The sequence below is a fragment of the Camelina sativa genome, chromosome 17 (genome assembly GCF_000633955.1).
Source record: "Camelina sativa cultivar DH55 chromosome 17, Cs, whole genome shotgun sequence".
In the NCBI taxonomy this organism is placed as follows: Eukaryota; Viridiplantae; Streptophyta; class Magnoliopsida; order Brassicales; family Brassicaceae; genus Camelina; species Camelina sativa.
In genome coordinates this window covers 14718282-14731974 of record NC_025701.1, presented here as the reverse complement: position 1 = coordinate 14731974, position 13693 = coordinate 14718282, and the positions used below count along the sequence as shown (strand labels likewise).

Here is a 13693-nt window from a genome sequence, read left to right as displayed (position 1 = left end):
TTTTTTTTTTTTTTTCTTTTTTTCTGAGAAATTTTTGAACGTACCCGTGCTGATCGTAACCTACACCCATCTCAACGAACAATAACTTCATCGTGTTGTTAGGAACACCGCCTGAAACTGTCTCCTCCGCCGTCGTTGTCGTCTCCATAGCGCCGTCTCTCGCCGTGACTTTGATCGAGCGTGAGATCTGAGATAACTGGTGAACAGAGAACTGCTTGCTACGTAAAGAGAGAGAAAATGACCGCGACGGAGATTGACGGAGGAGACGGAGATCGGCGCAGATAAGATGAATCGAATCAGAAATCAAAGAAAGAGACATTGAATTTGAAAACTAGTGCTTAATTGGTTTGTTTTGCTCTATAATAAAATTCTGGCACACATTTGAAATAAACGATAAGTAAAAGGTGTCGTTTCCAAAACTCAAATTTCGAATAAGAACGACATCGTTTTAGGTGAAACTCGCTCTTTTCTTCTTCAAGCTAAAAAAAGGGGGAGAGAGAGAGAGAGAGCAGCAATAAACCCAGAAGAAACCCTTGGACAACCTCCCTGCGAGAGCGAAGAACACTATCAATCAATCAACCTTGTATACACTCTTCCAGAATCGACATGTACGGTCTTACTCATTCTTCATCTTCTTCTTCATCTTTTATTCACAATTATATGTACATAGGCGTGAATACATGTGTGTAGGTTCTGTTTTTTTCTACAAACCAACTGTGTATATACTATATACTCACCTGCTTCGATTTTTTTTATCCATCGCAGCTTCTCATCGAACTCTCGGAAAAAAATGTCAGAACTGTGTCCCGAAGATGCTAAGCTTATCGAGAAGCTTTATGAGTTTGACGAGCGCTTAAGCCAGTCTACGGACAAGTCTCAGGTTCTCCTCTATTTGGAATCAATCGTTTTATGTTTGATTTAGTTGTTCATTGTGTTCCCTAATCGTCTCTGGTTTGTTTCGGATTTTGTGTATAATCGGTCTGTAAAATGGATACTGGTGTGATTGATTTTGTTTTTGGCTCTTCTTAGGCTTGCTTGGTTTTTGTTTCTTGTGTGTTGATCGTTTTCTATGATATATTGTCTCATGGTTTGCAGAATGTTCAAGACTATGAAGGGATTATTGAATTGTCTAAGACGAACATCAAGATCAAGCAGCTTGGAGCGCAGCTCATTCCACGCTACTTTAAGTTCTTTACTAGTCTCGCAACAGAAGCTTTTGATGCCTACATGGATATTATCGACGAAGTGGAAGTTGGGGTATGTACCTACTGGTCCTCTTCTTCTTTACACATATATGGTTTTATCCTGAAGCACAAAAGTAGATGAAGGTGTGCTAGTGCATTTTAGATGAACTTTGTTTAATTTTTAAGGCTCAATTAGTGTTAAGGTTGAATAAATAAGTGAGGTTTTTATAGCTTTGTTTTGATTTGACACACGAATTTGAGGTTAGTTAGGACTCACAATTATTCTTAGTTTTGAGAGAAGAAACTATTCTCGAATCTTTTCTATAGAAAAAGTTATCATTTTCTTCTTATTTGTAGGTACGTGTTCAAGCCATCCGCGGGCTTCCATTGTTCTGCAAGGATACACCTGAGTTTATATCTAAGATAATCGATGTTCTTGTACAGTGTCTAAANTTCTACAAACCAACTGTGTATATACTATATACTCACCTGCTTCGATTTTTTTTATCCATCGCAGCTTCTCATCGAACTCTCGGAAAAAAATGTCAGAACTGTGTCCCGAAGATGCTAAGCTTATCGAGAAGCTTTATGAGTTTGACGAGCGCTTAAGCCAGTCTACGGACAAGTCTCAGGTTCTCCTCTATTTGGAATCAATCGTTTTATGTTTGATTTAGTTGTTCATTGTGTTCCCTAATCGTCTCTGGTTTGTTTCGGATTTTGTGTATAATCGGTCTGTAAAATGGATACTGGTGTGATTGATTTTGTTTTTGGCTCTTCTTAGGCTTGCTTGGTTTTTGTTTCTTGTGTGTTGATCGTTTTCTATGATATATTGTCTCATGGTTTGCAGAATGTTCAAGACTATGAAGGGATTATTGAATTGTCTAAGACGAACATCAAGATCAAGCAGCTTGGAGCGCAGCTCATTCCACGCTACTTTAAGTTCTTTACTAGTCTCGCAACAGAAGCTTTTGATGCCTACATGGATATTATCGACGAAGTGGAAGTTGGGGTATGTACCTACTGGTCCTCTTCTTCTTTACACATATATGGTTTTATCCTGAAGCACAAAAGTAGATGAAGGTGTGCTAGTGCATTTTAGATGAACTTTGTTTAATTTTTAAGGCTCAATTAGTGTTAAGGTTGAATAAATAAGTGAGGTTTTTATAGCTTTGTTTTGATTTGACACACGAATTTGAGGTTAGTTAGGACTCACAATTATTCTTAGTTTTGAGAGAAGAAACTATTCTCGAATCTTTTCTATAGAAAAAGTTATCATTTTCTTCTTATTTGTAGGTACGTGTTCAAGCCATCCGCGGGCTTCCATTGTTCTGCAAGGATACACCTGAGTTTATATCTAAGATAATCGATGTTCTTGTACAGTGTCTAAATACTGGTAATTTCTCAGATTTTTGTTATTTAGACCTTATGATTTACTTAATTTGTTTTTCACCATCTGACTCCTGAGTAATATGATTCAAATAGAGGAATTGGTGGAGCGTGATGCTGTGCACAAGGCTTTCATGTCATTATTTCGGCAGGATAAAAAGGGTAATTTGATTTCTTCTGCATTCATCTTCATGGTCTGAGCAATTCATCTTACACACCCGTGATGTTACATTGAGAAAATTAGTGAAATTGGTCTTTCAGTCTTATGGTAGATATTTTGTTTTCAGTAGTGTTACTCTGTCCATCTTATAAAGCACGAAACTAAGTGTATAAATTACAGAATGCGGGTTGTGGCGTGCTCAAAAATTTAACATGTACTGTACGTTGTTACTGATGGTTATTGTAGTTCCCGAGCTGTTTCTTATGTTTAGTTATTTTTACCTTTTCATGTAGCATCTTTGACTGCATTGTTTAAGCATACCGAGGCCAGTCTTAGTACTGATGAGCAAATCCGTGAAAAGGTCTTACACTTTCTCAGAGATAAGGTCAGAGTCTTTTCTACCTTTTTTTTTTCCATGTCTGAGGTTCTGCTATATTTTAGCTCGACTTAAAGAAATTCATAACAATCAAGTTAGCACTCTTTCCGCTTGCTAATTTGAAGAATGAAGTAGACTTATATAAATGGCATATAATCTTTGGTTCTATTGCTAAGACCAGGTACAAATACTGCCAAATCAACTTGAGTAGGTACTGGGTGTTAGCACATATTTAGTGGAGTCGTTCTTATTTTGGAAGTTTTGGATAGTTTGTTTGTCATCAAGAAATATATCTTATAGAACAAGATGTAAAATGAAATATGTCTGATTATGCAAGTTAATGGGAACGCAAGGAATCCCTTGGTAAGGTTTTGTATATCTTATCCCAATTAATTGATTTTGTATTTCCATGTAGGTTTTCCCTCTTAAAGGAGAATTGTTAAAGCCTCAAGAGGAAATGGAAAGACATATAACTGATTTAATCAAAAAGGTTAGAATATATCTTTGGCCACATGAAGTTTTTCTTTGTTCTATTTATCCGACTTTCTCTTTTTTACCCTTTTATGACGTTTTTTGGATGCTTACAGAGCCTTGGGGATGTAACTGGAGAAGAATTCAATATGTTTATGGATTTCTTGACAAGCTTGAGTATATTTGGAGGGAAAGCTCCTCAAGAAAGAATGCAAGAGCTTGTAGAAGTTATTGAAGGACAGGCCGATTTGGATTCACAGTTTAATGTGAGTTTCTCATGTCGCATTCTCCTGGGATGAACATAAGCTATGAGTTTATTATAATGACAGTAATGATTATTCGTCTATGAGTTTATTAATTTATTAGTTACACAAGTAATCGTCGTTAGCTGGGGAATAAAGTCTGCTAATCGTTTGCATGTTTGTGAGATTAGAAGGATACTTGTCTTAGCATAGACTTCACCCTCTCTCGACGAAAACCTTATAAATGATATACAATCTGTACATGTGCAACTCTTACATTTGTTAGTCGTCGTTGTATATCTTACGTGTATGTTTGATGCGAGGTCTCATTGGTAGTATGCGAGCAAGTTGCCTCTAGATTTTCATATAGTCAGGATTTTTTGTAGTCCAGTATATTGCCCAGTCTAGAAATGGACATAAGGAAGGGTCAACAGTTGTCTTGATGCATATCTAGCTGTGTCATAAAATTTGATAGCATCTGTTATAATTACCCTGGGAATATCTACTATAATTTACATTAGTAAGTTTTCTAACCGTAGTATGGTGATAGTAAAGGTTGGAATTATAAACGTTTGAAATATTATTAGATGATTTCATTATTGTGCCACAGAAATACTTCTAATGTCCAAATATTATTCTCCCAGGTTTCAGATACAGATCATATTGATAGGTTTATATCATGCCTGCAAACGGCTCTTCCTTTCTTTGTGGTATGGAATCAGAATTATTGCTGCAGAGCACTTGGATTTATATACTTGAGATGCTTTAACGTTGATTAATACTAACTTCGTCCTCTTCTCTTCCTAACAGAGAGGTGCCCCAGGTACCAAGTTTCTTAACTACTTGAACATGAATATCATGCCTGCTTTTGACAAGGTTCGTTACATGTTACTTTATGTGTTTGATTGTAGTTTTTTTCTGTTCATGATCTCTTGGATTCTCTTGGGCATAATAAGAATAGACTAGTTAATGGCATGAAGTCAAATCTGAATTACTCTCTCAACTCGCATGTAACTGTTTTTTTGTTCATACAGAATATTTGTCACCTGTCTGTCTTTTTCACATGTCTATCTTTTTCCTTCATTTGGTAGAATCTACATTAACTCCAGGCATGAGCATTGTTTGTCAGCATAATATTTACTAAATTCTTTTATACTAGCTGCCAGAAGAGAGGAAGCTTAATTTGCTCAGAGCTCTTGCTGAGATGTCACCATACACAACAGCTCAGGTAGCACGTCAGATACTGCCCTCAATAGTTCAGCTCTTAAAGGTACCTCTTTAGCACCATAATTTATGTTGTCTCCACATCTTTTGTAGCTAATATATAGACACAGTAATTATTACTTATAATCAATTTTCTGGTGTATATTCTACGAGAGTCTCCAATTTTGAATATAAACACTATTTACTCGTATACATTTGCTGTCAGAAATATATGACTGCCAGGAAAACTGGTGAAGAAATGAACTTCACATATGTGGAGTGCCTATTATACGTACTTCATCACTTAGCGCACAAGGTAGTCTAACTATCTCTAGTTGCTTGGCCAAGTCTCTTTTTCGTCCTTCTTACTAATGTGTGTTCTGTTAAATATATAGGCTCCAAATGCAACAAACAGTTTGTGCGGGTACAAGATAGTGACCGGACAGCCATCAGATAGACTTGGGGAGGACTTTTCCGAGTTTCACAAGGAATTCACTGAGAGGTATAGTGGATAACAGTAGTATGACATTCTGTTTTTGGTAATTTGTTTCAAAGTACTGTTTTCATATTAATAAAAATGGACGTTACAGATTGACCAGTGTTGAGGATCTAACCAAGGCAACGATGAAGAAACTGACTCAAGGAATGTCTGAGCACAACAAAGCCATGTCAGCTGCTAAGACAGATGAAGAGAAGTCAATCGTGGTGAGAACATTAAATTTTCACTCCTTTATCCATTTCATCTCGTCGTTTTTTCCTGGCTTAATGTAACCGAAGCTGTTTTCAGAAAACAAAGAAGCAAAATATAACAACTGGACTCAGGACCTGCAATAACATATTGGCAATGACAAAGGTGAGAAACAGAGAGCCATTTCTTCTTTCTCGTCCCTTTTTTCTCTATGTAACTATATAAGTCTGATTAATAGATTAAGCGTGTTAGGCAAATTTAACCGTCCTGGTATGTTGCAGGTGTTACATGCAAAAGCGCCTTCCTTCATTGGAGACACTAGTATTACCCTTTCGTGGAAAGAAGCCACTAAGCCGTTAGCCTCAACGACACCAACTGGGTACAAACCAAACCTACCGAATCTTCAATATTCTTTTGGGTCTTAAATCAGCTTTTCTTGTGTTCCAAATGTTGAAAAACTTAATGTGTTGTTTGTGTCTCATTTGGATACCACAGAGGGAAACGGCCTGCAAATGGAGCCGTTAACAACGTGGGTGCAAAGAAGGCACGTGTGCAGAGTCATCAGGTTGTGAACAAAGCATCGGAGGGAAAGTCATACGGTGGTGGTAGAGGCAGTCACGGAGGTCGAGGCCAGGGAAGACGGGGTGGTGGTGGAGGCCGTGGCCGTGGAAGAAGAGGCTACTGGTAATATTTTCTTAAAGGATGGAATCTCTTATAACACTCTTTTTTTCACTTCCCCGGTTCTTGTATAACAAGAGAGTATGTTAGTCCTTTTGGCCGTAGAAATTTTGCCTTTTTAAAAAAGGTCCTAACATTCGACAAACAAATTTAATCTCTTTGATTTTCGCTTTTCATACATGGCTAATCATTGTTTCATTATTACTATTACTTTATGACTTCTTCTCAAGGTATCCCTATATGAGAAGTCAACGGTCATTTTAAATTCTAATGGCACAAAGTTAGATATCAAATCACGTTAAAATTATAATATGAAAAGATTATATTCATTCCCTAATAATATTCTTAATTCAACTTACCTCCCTCCATGTTATCTATGTATGTATATTCGACGATGAGACTCTCATTGTCAACACACAACACACATACATATCGGAGAACTTGGTCTGCGCGTATCCGATCCGTAGAACAAGTCCGTGCTTTTTATACTGAAAAGATGGTCCTGACTCAATCCAAGCGTATTAACTTTCAGATTTTATATATATATAGTAATCTATACTAATAAAAAGTATAAGCTTCTAAGGCTGTCCACCTAGGATTTAAAACCTCCAATTGTAATAAGACATGTCACTCATTAACATTTTTTTAAAATTCCAGAATTTTCTATACTAAAAGTTATTTTAAAACAACCTATCAGGATTTGACATGTCATTCATTAACATTTTTTTTTTAATTTCCAGAATTTTTTAGAAAAAGAAAATTTTAAATTTATGGAAATAAAAGAACTATGCACAATATCCCACATCGGCTAGAAAAGTTTTAAATAATGGTTCAGAGCCAGTATAAATAAGATTAATATGCTTCCAACAACGAATGAGCAGGAAAGCTTGATTTATCAAGCGTTCAAGTTTAAAAATTATTCGGTTTGATCAAATTAAAACTTTAAAAAGTTTCAATATTATAATTTTTAAAATTCTTAAAAGTTTAAATATTATAAATATTAAAACTTTTAAAAGTTCTTAGCTTTTAAAAAGTTTTTAAATATTATAATTTTAAATTTTGAAAATTTTAAAATATTATAAATATTGAAACTTTTTAAAAGGTTCAAATTTTATATTTCGAAACATTTTAAAAGTTTAAAATACTATAAATATTGATGTAAAATATAAATTATCTAATATATTCTTATAGAGTACTCATATTTCTATATATCATATGATTCATATTAAATAAATTATTATTAATATATTTTATTATGTTTTTAAAATATTATAAACCAAGTAAGGATTTTGGTTGGAAGAGATTCTAAACGTGTGGATATTAAACAAAATAAGTATATAGATAAAGTTATCTATAATTGGTTTCATGTGTTAACATGTGTTATCAATAATTGGATGCATGAATTTCACAAATTTTATGAGAAAAGAAATAATTTTATTCTTGGAGTTTGATGGGTTAACAAGTTGTGTGGAAGTCTAAATTTTTCAGTGAAAAAATGTGAAGAAGTTGACGAGTAAGAAGAAGAAAAAAAGTATAACGAAAAACCAGACGATAAACGTAACAATGAAAATTACCACAAATTTTGACAATGAAAATGATAATACTATTTTTTTTTATAAATAATATTTTATTACCGTAATCAATTATATATAATTTTTCTCGAAATATATCTAATAAACCCACGCTACACGTGGGTTTAAAACCTAGTATAGGTAAAAAAAAAAAAAAACAATCCAAGCCTCAGTTCCAGATAATTAAATGAAGTGTTAATTATAGTACACATATGTTACTTTCCATGCAAGTAAACGTTCTGAGTATGATTATTAAAAAAGTCTTTCTGTATTCTATATTTGTATCATATTGTTTAAAAAACCTCGAGGCTCTTTACATTTTACTAAGCTGAAATAAGAATCACATGCTAATAATTCATTTCACGCTCTTTGAAAATCAGACTCAATAATTTTTAAAGATAAGTTTTAAAAACCTTTGTTTATTCTATTACGAGAAAAATCTCTCTAATTATTGTGATTACTCAACAGAAGTTCTCATTATTGTGATTGTTGCCCTCATAATAGGGGTACCAGCTTATGCGAGATCAACTTATCCATTTTGGATATGTGTCTTGGCTTTTGTTCTCTATTTCTTCTCCCTTGTCCTCCTTATCTATCTCCATTAAACTCTCTAGACAAGAACGAAACTTTCACCTTTAATGAATATGAGCGGTGTTCCAAGAATTCTTCTCTCACGATTTCATATTTTTCATATTTCGATCCAGATGATCCACTATGTATTTCAAATGTTTTGTCTGCGTTGTATGTTTACAAGCTGTTTGGCGCTAAGTGAGAGATATATAAAGTGTTTATATGCAATGCCATTTCAAGTTTGTTTCCTTCACTCTTTAATTTCATCATTTTAGCATTGCATCTAGATATTTCCTAAGAAATGTTGCGTGTGTAACTTGGTAAAACTCCCTTGTCCTCTATTGTATTCATTCCTCAATATATATACAAGTGTATTAGGGTTACATAAGGACATAATTGGAATATTACAGTATTCCTATTCTATCACTCCCTCGCAGTCGAAGCCGGATTTGTCATGACGCCAAGACTGGACTTGAATTCCAAGAAGAGTGGTGTGTGAAGACCTTTAGTGAATATGTCTGCATATTGGCTTGAAGAGGAGATATGTAGTACACGAATGTGACCAAGAGCAATCCGTTCACGGACAAAATGGATATCAATTTCCACATGCTTCGTACGTTGATGTTGGACCGGGTTGGAAAAGAGATACACAGCACTTACATTGTCACAGTATACCAGAGTGGCGGTTGTGAGTGGGCAATGTTGTTCGAGGAGTAAGTTGCGGAGCCATATTGTTTCAGCAACCACATTTGCCACTCCCCTGTATTCGGCCTCGGCACTTGATCTTAAGACCGTGTGTTGGCGCTTGGACGACCAGGCGATGAGGTTGTCACCATGGAAAATGCACTAGCTGGATGTGGAGCGCCGTGTCGAGGGACAACCCGCCCAGTCTGCATTAGTGTACGCTGTTAATGTGGATGTTTTCGTTGCCGTGAGCTGTAAGCCCTGCTGAAGCGTTCCCTGAACATAACATATGATGCGTTTGAGGGCAATGTAGTGTGATTCGCGAGGATCATGCATATACAAGCAAACTTGCTGGACTGCATAGGCAATGTCTGGGCGAGTGAAGGTTAAGTATTAAAGAGCTCCTGCTAAGCTTCGATATAGTGTAGGATCTGAAAACGCGGGACTATCATCAGCCGAAAGCTTTGAGCGAGGATCCGCCGGTGTTGTGCAAGGGTTGCAGTTCTCCATATTTGCCTGAAGAATGATTTCAGTTGCATATTGCCGTTGGTCGAGGAAGAGACCTGCGGAGTTGCGCTTGATCGAGATGCCTAGAAAGTACTTCGCCGGTCCAAGGTCTGTCATGGAGAACTCACGGTGAAGGGAAGCAATGATGGAATCACGGAGAGTCGTCGAGGATGCAGTAAGCAAGATATCGTCAACGTATAAAAGGAGATACGCCCGGCCTTGAGACGTGTTGTATGTGAACAGAGAAGAGTCACATTTGCTCTGTTTAAAACCAACACGATGTGCATAGGACGCAAACCGTTGATTCCACATTCTCGGTGCCTGCTTGAGCCCATAAATAGACTTGTGGAGGAGACAAACGTGGTCCGGTTTCGATGCATCACGAAACCCCGGTGGTTGGTGCATGTACACGGTTTCTTCAAGGTCACCATTGAGGAAGGCATTTTTGACGTCAAGCTGATGTATGGACCATTGGCGCGAGAGAGCAAGGTCGAGCACCATTCTGATCGTGGCTGGTTTCACAACCGGACTAAACATTTCATCGCAGTCAATACCGACCTCTTGAGACTTACCATCAATCGAGCCTTGTAGCGAGTGAGATTCCCCTCGGCATCATGTTTGTGTGTGAACAACCACATGGAATGCAAAAGTTTTTGTCTACCTTTTCTTTTCTTCTATCTCTATCCTAGTCGATGGACATGTATTCTTGTTGTTTTTGTCTATCTTTAATATAAATGTAATACTAATGCAGTTTTTTTTTTGTCTACTGCATTGTCATCTCTAAAATGAGACTTGTCCATATACATTATAATGCCGATAGACATTTGAATTCTGATTAAAAATCTAATGCTGATAGACATTATAATTCCGATAGACAATCACAAAGCCATCTCCAACAGACAATGTTCTTGGACCAAAAAACTTTCTTTGACAACAGACAAGGGAATTTGCAGGTGCCAGATTAAATGCCAGAACATTATTTCTTTCTTAAATACCATTATCTCTTTTTTAAACCTATGAAGCACAAGCGGTGGAACGTGCCGCAAGTTTGTGTGAGGTGGTGGCGAAAAGGTTTGGGTAGCACAGGCAGCCGAAGACACGAAGGTGGTGATACGAGACTGGTTGGTTGTAGAGTTTGGTGAATGGTGTTTGGTTTTGAATATCTTGAGAAGGAAGAATATTGAAGAGATGAGTGGCCATGTTCAAAGCTTCTACCCAATATGATGTTGGCAGATTTGCTTGGAAGAGAAGAGAACGAACGAAGTTATTCAAGGTTCTTAGAGTGCGTTCAGCTTTCCCATTTTGTTGGGATGTGTGGGGACAAGAAAAACGAGATGTGATGCCATGAGAGGCAAGGTAAGTCAAAAATTCTCTGTTGTTTTATTTCCCACCATTATCACATTGCAGTGATTTGATTGTTCTATCAAACTGATTTTTAACATAGGCCGAGAGGTGTAAGAAAGAAGAAAACACTTCAGATTTTTTCGAAGAGGATATACCCAAACAAAATGACTAAAATGATCAAGAAAAATGACATAATATTTGATCCCACTGATGCTGGAAACCGGAGAGGTCCATACATCGGAATGTATTATTTGAAAAGGTTCAGAAATAATTGAAACAGAATCATCAAAAGGAAGTCTAACGTGTTTCCCAAGTTGACAAGCATTACAAAGAGAAGAGTCTAGTTTTGAACAATTTATTGAACCAGTAGAGATGAGAGAATTCATAATAGAGTTTCCCGGGTGGCCAAGACGACGGTGCCACACGGTGGAGCTAACGGAAGTAGAAAGAAAAGCTTGCGGGGAAGACAAGTTGTTGATGGAGTAGAGGAAGCCCAAGCTGTCATAGCGGAGAAGAGGTGTCCGTGTGTTCAAATCCTTAACAAGAAAACCAAAGCGATCAAATTCAATGGAAATCCAATTATCTGTGGTAAACTGACGAACAGACAAAAGATTTTTAATGATGGAAGGGCAAACAAGGACATTGTTAAGGTGGAGAGGTCTAGACTTAGAAGGAAGAAAACGATAGCCTATGGAAGTGGTGGGAAGAGAGGATCCATTACCAACAGTGATAGACGGAATGGTGCTCGAATTAAAAACAGAACGTAGGTTACCTGAGTCCGACGTGATATGTGCTGTGGCAGCGGTATCCATATACCAATTCGAATCTGCAGGGTTCTGCAGGGTCATGGTGCCAAAAGCCTGAGCAATGTTTGGTGGTAGAACCGTAGGCATCGGAGGTCCACTTTGCATGGCTGGAGGATATGCCCCGAGAATGCCAGTATTTGGTGGCAGAGTAGTGGAGACATGATACGCCATGGGGGATGGACGCCATTGCTGTTGATTCTATTGTTGCTGTTGAGGCGGAGCAGGCCAATATGATGGTTGTTGTGGCATCCATGAATTGTTGATGTTATGGTGAGATTTGTTTCGGCCACGACCACGATACCCGTTGTGACGACCATGACCTCGTCCTCTGTTTTGATGTTCATGAGTGGGTTGAGGAGAGAAGTGTGGCTGAGAGGAACTGCATGTGTTAGTCGCAGGATATGAAGGAGGTGTGGATGGTCCTGCGTCGGTGTAGAGCAGATGAGGTGTAGAGGTTCCAAGCGGTGAAGATGCGACATGTTTGGAGGGTTTGTTGAGACGATCCTCCTCCAGAATCAACATAGACCGAGCAGCATCAAACGAAGGGAACGGGGTCTTGTGTTTGATGACATTGTGAATATTGTCAAATTTCTCAGAAAGGCCATTCAACAGATGTATCACCAACGATCGCTTAGTGACTGGAGAATCGACATTAGCCAACAGATCAGAGATAGTCTTGAGTTTTTGACAATAGTCATGAACCGACAGATCACCAATCGTGAAGGACCTCAACTCATTCTCCAGTTGAATTGCTCTGGCCTCCTTGTTATCACGAAACAGATTCTCAATAGTAATCCACAGCTCACGAGCAGTGCAACGCGATTTCAGAACCGTGTCGAGGAGGGAAGGAGAGATCGTTCCATAGATCCACATTTTGACAAGACCATCACGCTCCTTCCACGCAGTGTCTTGAGGATTTGCAGGAATCGAGGTTCCATCGAGATGACCCGCGACGCTGAAGCTGAGACAGTGAATCTCGAAAAGTTCACGCCACGCATCATAGTTCATCTTCTGCATATCAAGGACCAAAGGAATGTAAGACTTGATATGGGTCACACCAAAAGCTTTCTCTGCCGGTTGAGCCATTGAAATCGTGGAAAGGGAACACAAGAAGACCGACGAGACGAGACTTGGAGAAGAAAAAAGAAGAAGAAAGAGACCGCAGAAACAGAGGAAGAATAGAGGAAGAACAGGGAGGCGGCAAGTTTGAAAAATAGGGTTTTTTTTTTTTAGGGTAGCTCTGATACCATGTAATTTGGTAAAACTCCCTTGTCCTCTATTGTATTCATTCCTTAATATATATACAAGTGTATTAGGGTTACATAAGGACATAATTGGAATATTACAGTATTCCTATTCTATCAGCGTGCATTCTTGTTCCATTGATATTTTGGAGGTGTACCTAAAAAAGAGGAGTTTAGAGTATGAATTGGACTAAAGAGACGACAAACAGCATGAGAGAGAGAAAAAAAAAATACTTAAATCTCAGAGGAGGGAGAAGGTTTTAAAAACTTTTCTTTCTACGCAAGTAACTCTGATACTGTCCTTGTTCTTCTAAACAAGTACTGTTGTATTTTTCCCAAAATTGTACTCGCAATTGATCAAATGAAATTTAAGTTTCCTGAACAAAAATACAATATATACTACTATTACTGTATTACAAATAGTATCTAAAACCCCTAACTTTATGTTTGATATAAAAATCTCAACGGTAATGTTAAATATATGGCGTTCAAGCAATTTCAGATGTTGGCTCTACTACCTAAATTGAATATCTCTGTTATATTTTGACATAATTTTTTTTTGAAGTTAGAATAATGTTT

General features: G+C 37.4%; 3 protein-coding genes across 4 annotated transcripts in view; 1 reads left to right on the top strand and 2 right to left on the bottom strand.

The window, feature by feature from the left end:
- LOC104757232 overlaps window positions 1–333 on the bottom strand; it is a 2050-nt gene extending 1717 nt beyond the window's left edge. Inside the window, exon 1 of the mRNA XM_010479958.2 lies at window positions 45–333. Within this exon, the coding sequence (XP_010478260.1) occupies window positions 45–319 (275 nt within the window). The 5' untranslated portion in view covers window positions 320–333. The remainder of the gene's footprint in view (window positions 1–44) is intronic.
- On the top strand, window positions 487–6562 carry LOC104757231 (apoptosis inhibitor 5-like protein API5). 2 transcript variants are annotated; one of them, XM_010479956.2, is made up of 18 exons: window positions 487–608; window positions 766–880; window positions 1096–1257; window positions 1542–1635; window positions 1928–1933; window positions 2667–2732; window positions 3024–3115; window positions 3522–3596; window positions 3694–3843; window positions 4464–4529; window positions 4630–4695; window positions 4979–5089; window positions 5249–5338; window positions 5418–5524; window positions 5613–5727; window positions 5810–5875; window positions 5992–6089; window positions 6206–6562. In XM_010479956.2, the coding sequence occupies exons 2-18, from the start codon at window positions 791–793 to the stop codon at window positions 6396–6398; spliced, it is 1647 nt and encodes a 548-aa protein (XP_010478258.1). In that variant the 5' UTR covers window positions 487–608; window positions 766–790; the 3' UTR covers window positions 6399–6562. The 2 variants fall into 2 exon arrangements, with proteins under 2 accessions (XP_010478258.1, XP_010478259.1); XM_010479957.2 differs by lacking the exons at window positions 487–608; window positions 766–880; window positions 1096–1257; window positions 1542–1635; window positions 1928–1933 and adding exons at window positions 1701–1816; window positions 2032–2193; window positions 2478–2577.
- Window positions 12069–12956, bottom strand: LOC104759488. Its single transcript, XM_010482407.1, has one exon. The coding sequence runs from the start codon at window positions 12954–12956 to the stop codon at window positions 12069–12071; it is 888 nt and encodes a 295-aa protein (XP_010480709.1).

Coding starts and splice junctions, on each gene's coding strand:
- LOC104759488 (XM_010482407.1), bottom strand. CDS start 12,956: ATGGCTCAACCGGCAGAGAAAGCTTTTGGTGTGACCCATATCAAGTCT.
- LOC104757231 (XM_010479956.2), top strand. CDS start 791: ATGTCAGAACTGTGTCCCGAAGATGCTAAGCTTATCGAGAAGCTTTAT. Junction 881..1,095: donor AGTCTACGGACAAGTCTCAG/GTTCTCCTCTAT, acceptor CATGGTTTGCAG/AATGTTCAAGACTATGAAGG. Junction 3,116..3,521: donor TACACTTTCTCAGAGATAAG/GTCAGAGTCTTT, acceptor ATTTCCATGTAG/GTTTTCCCTCTTAAAGGAGA.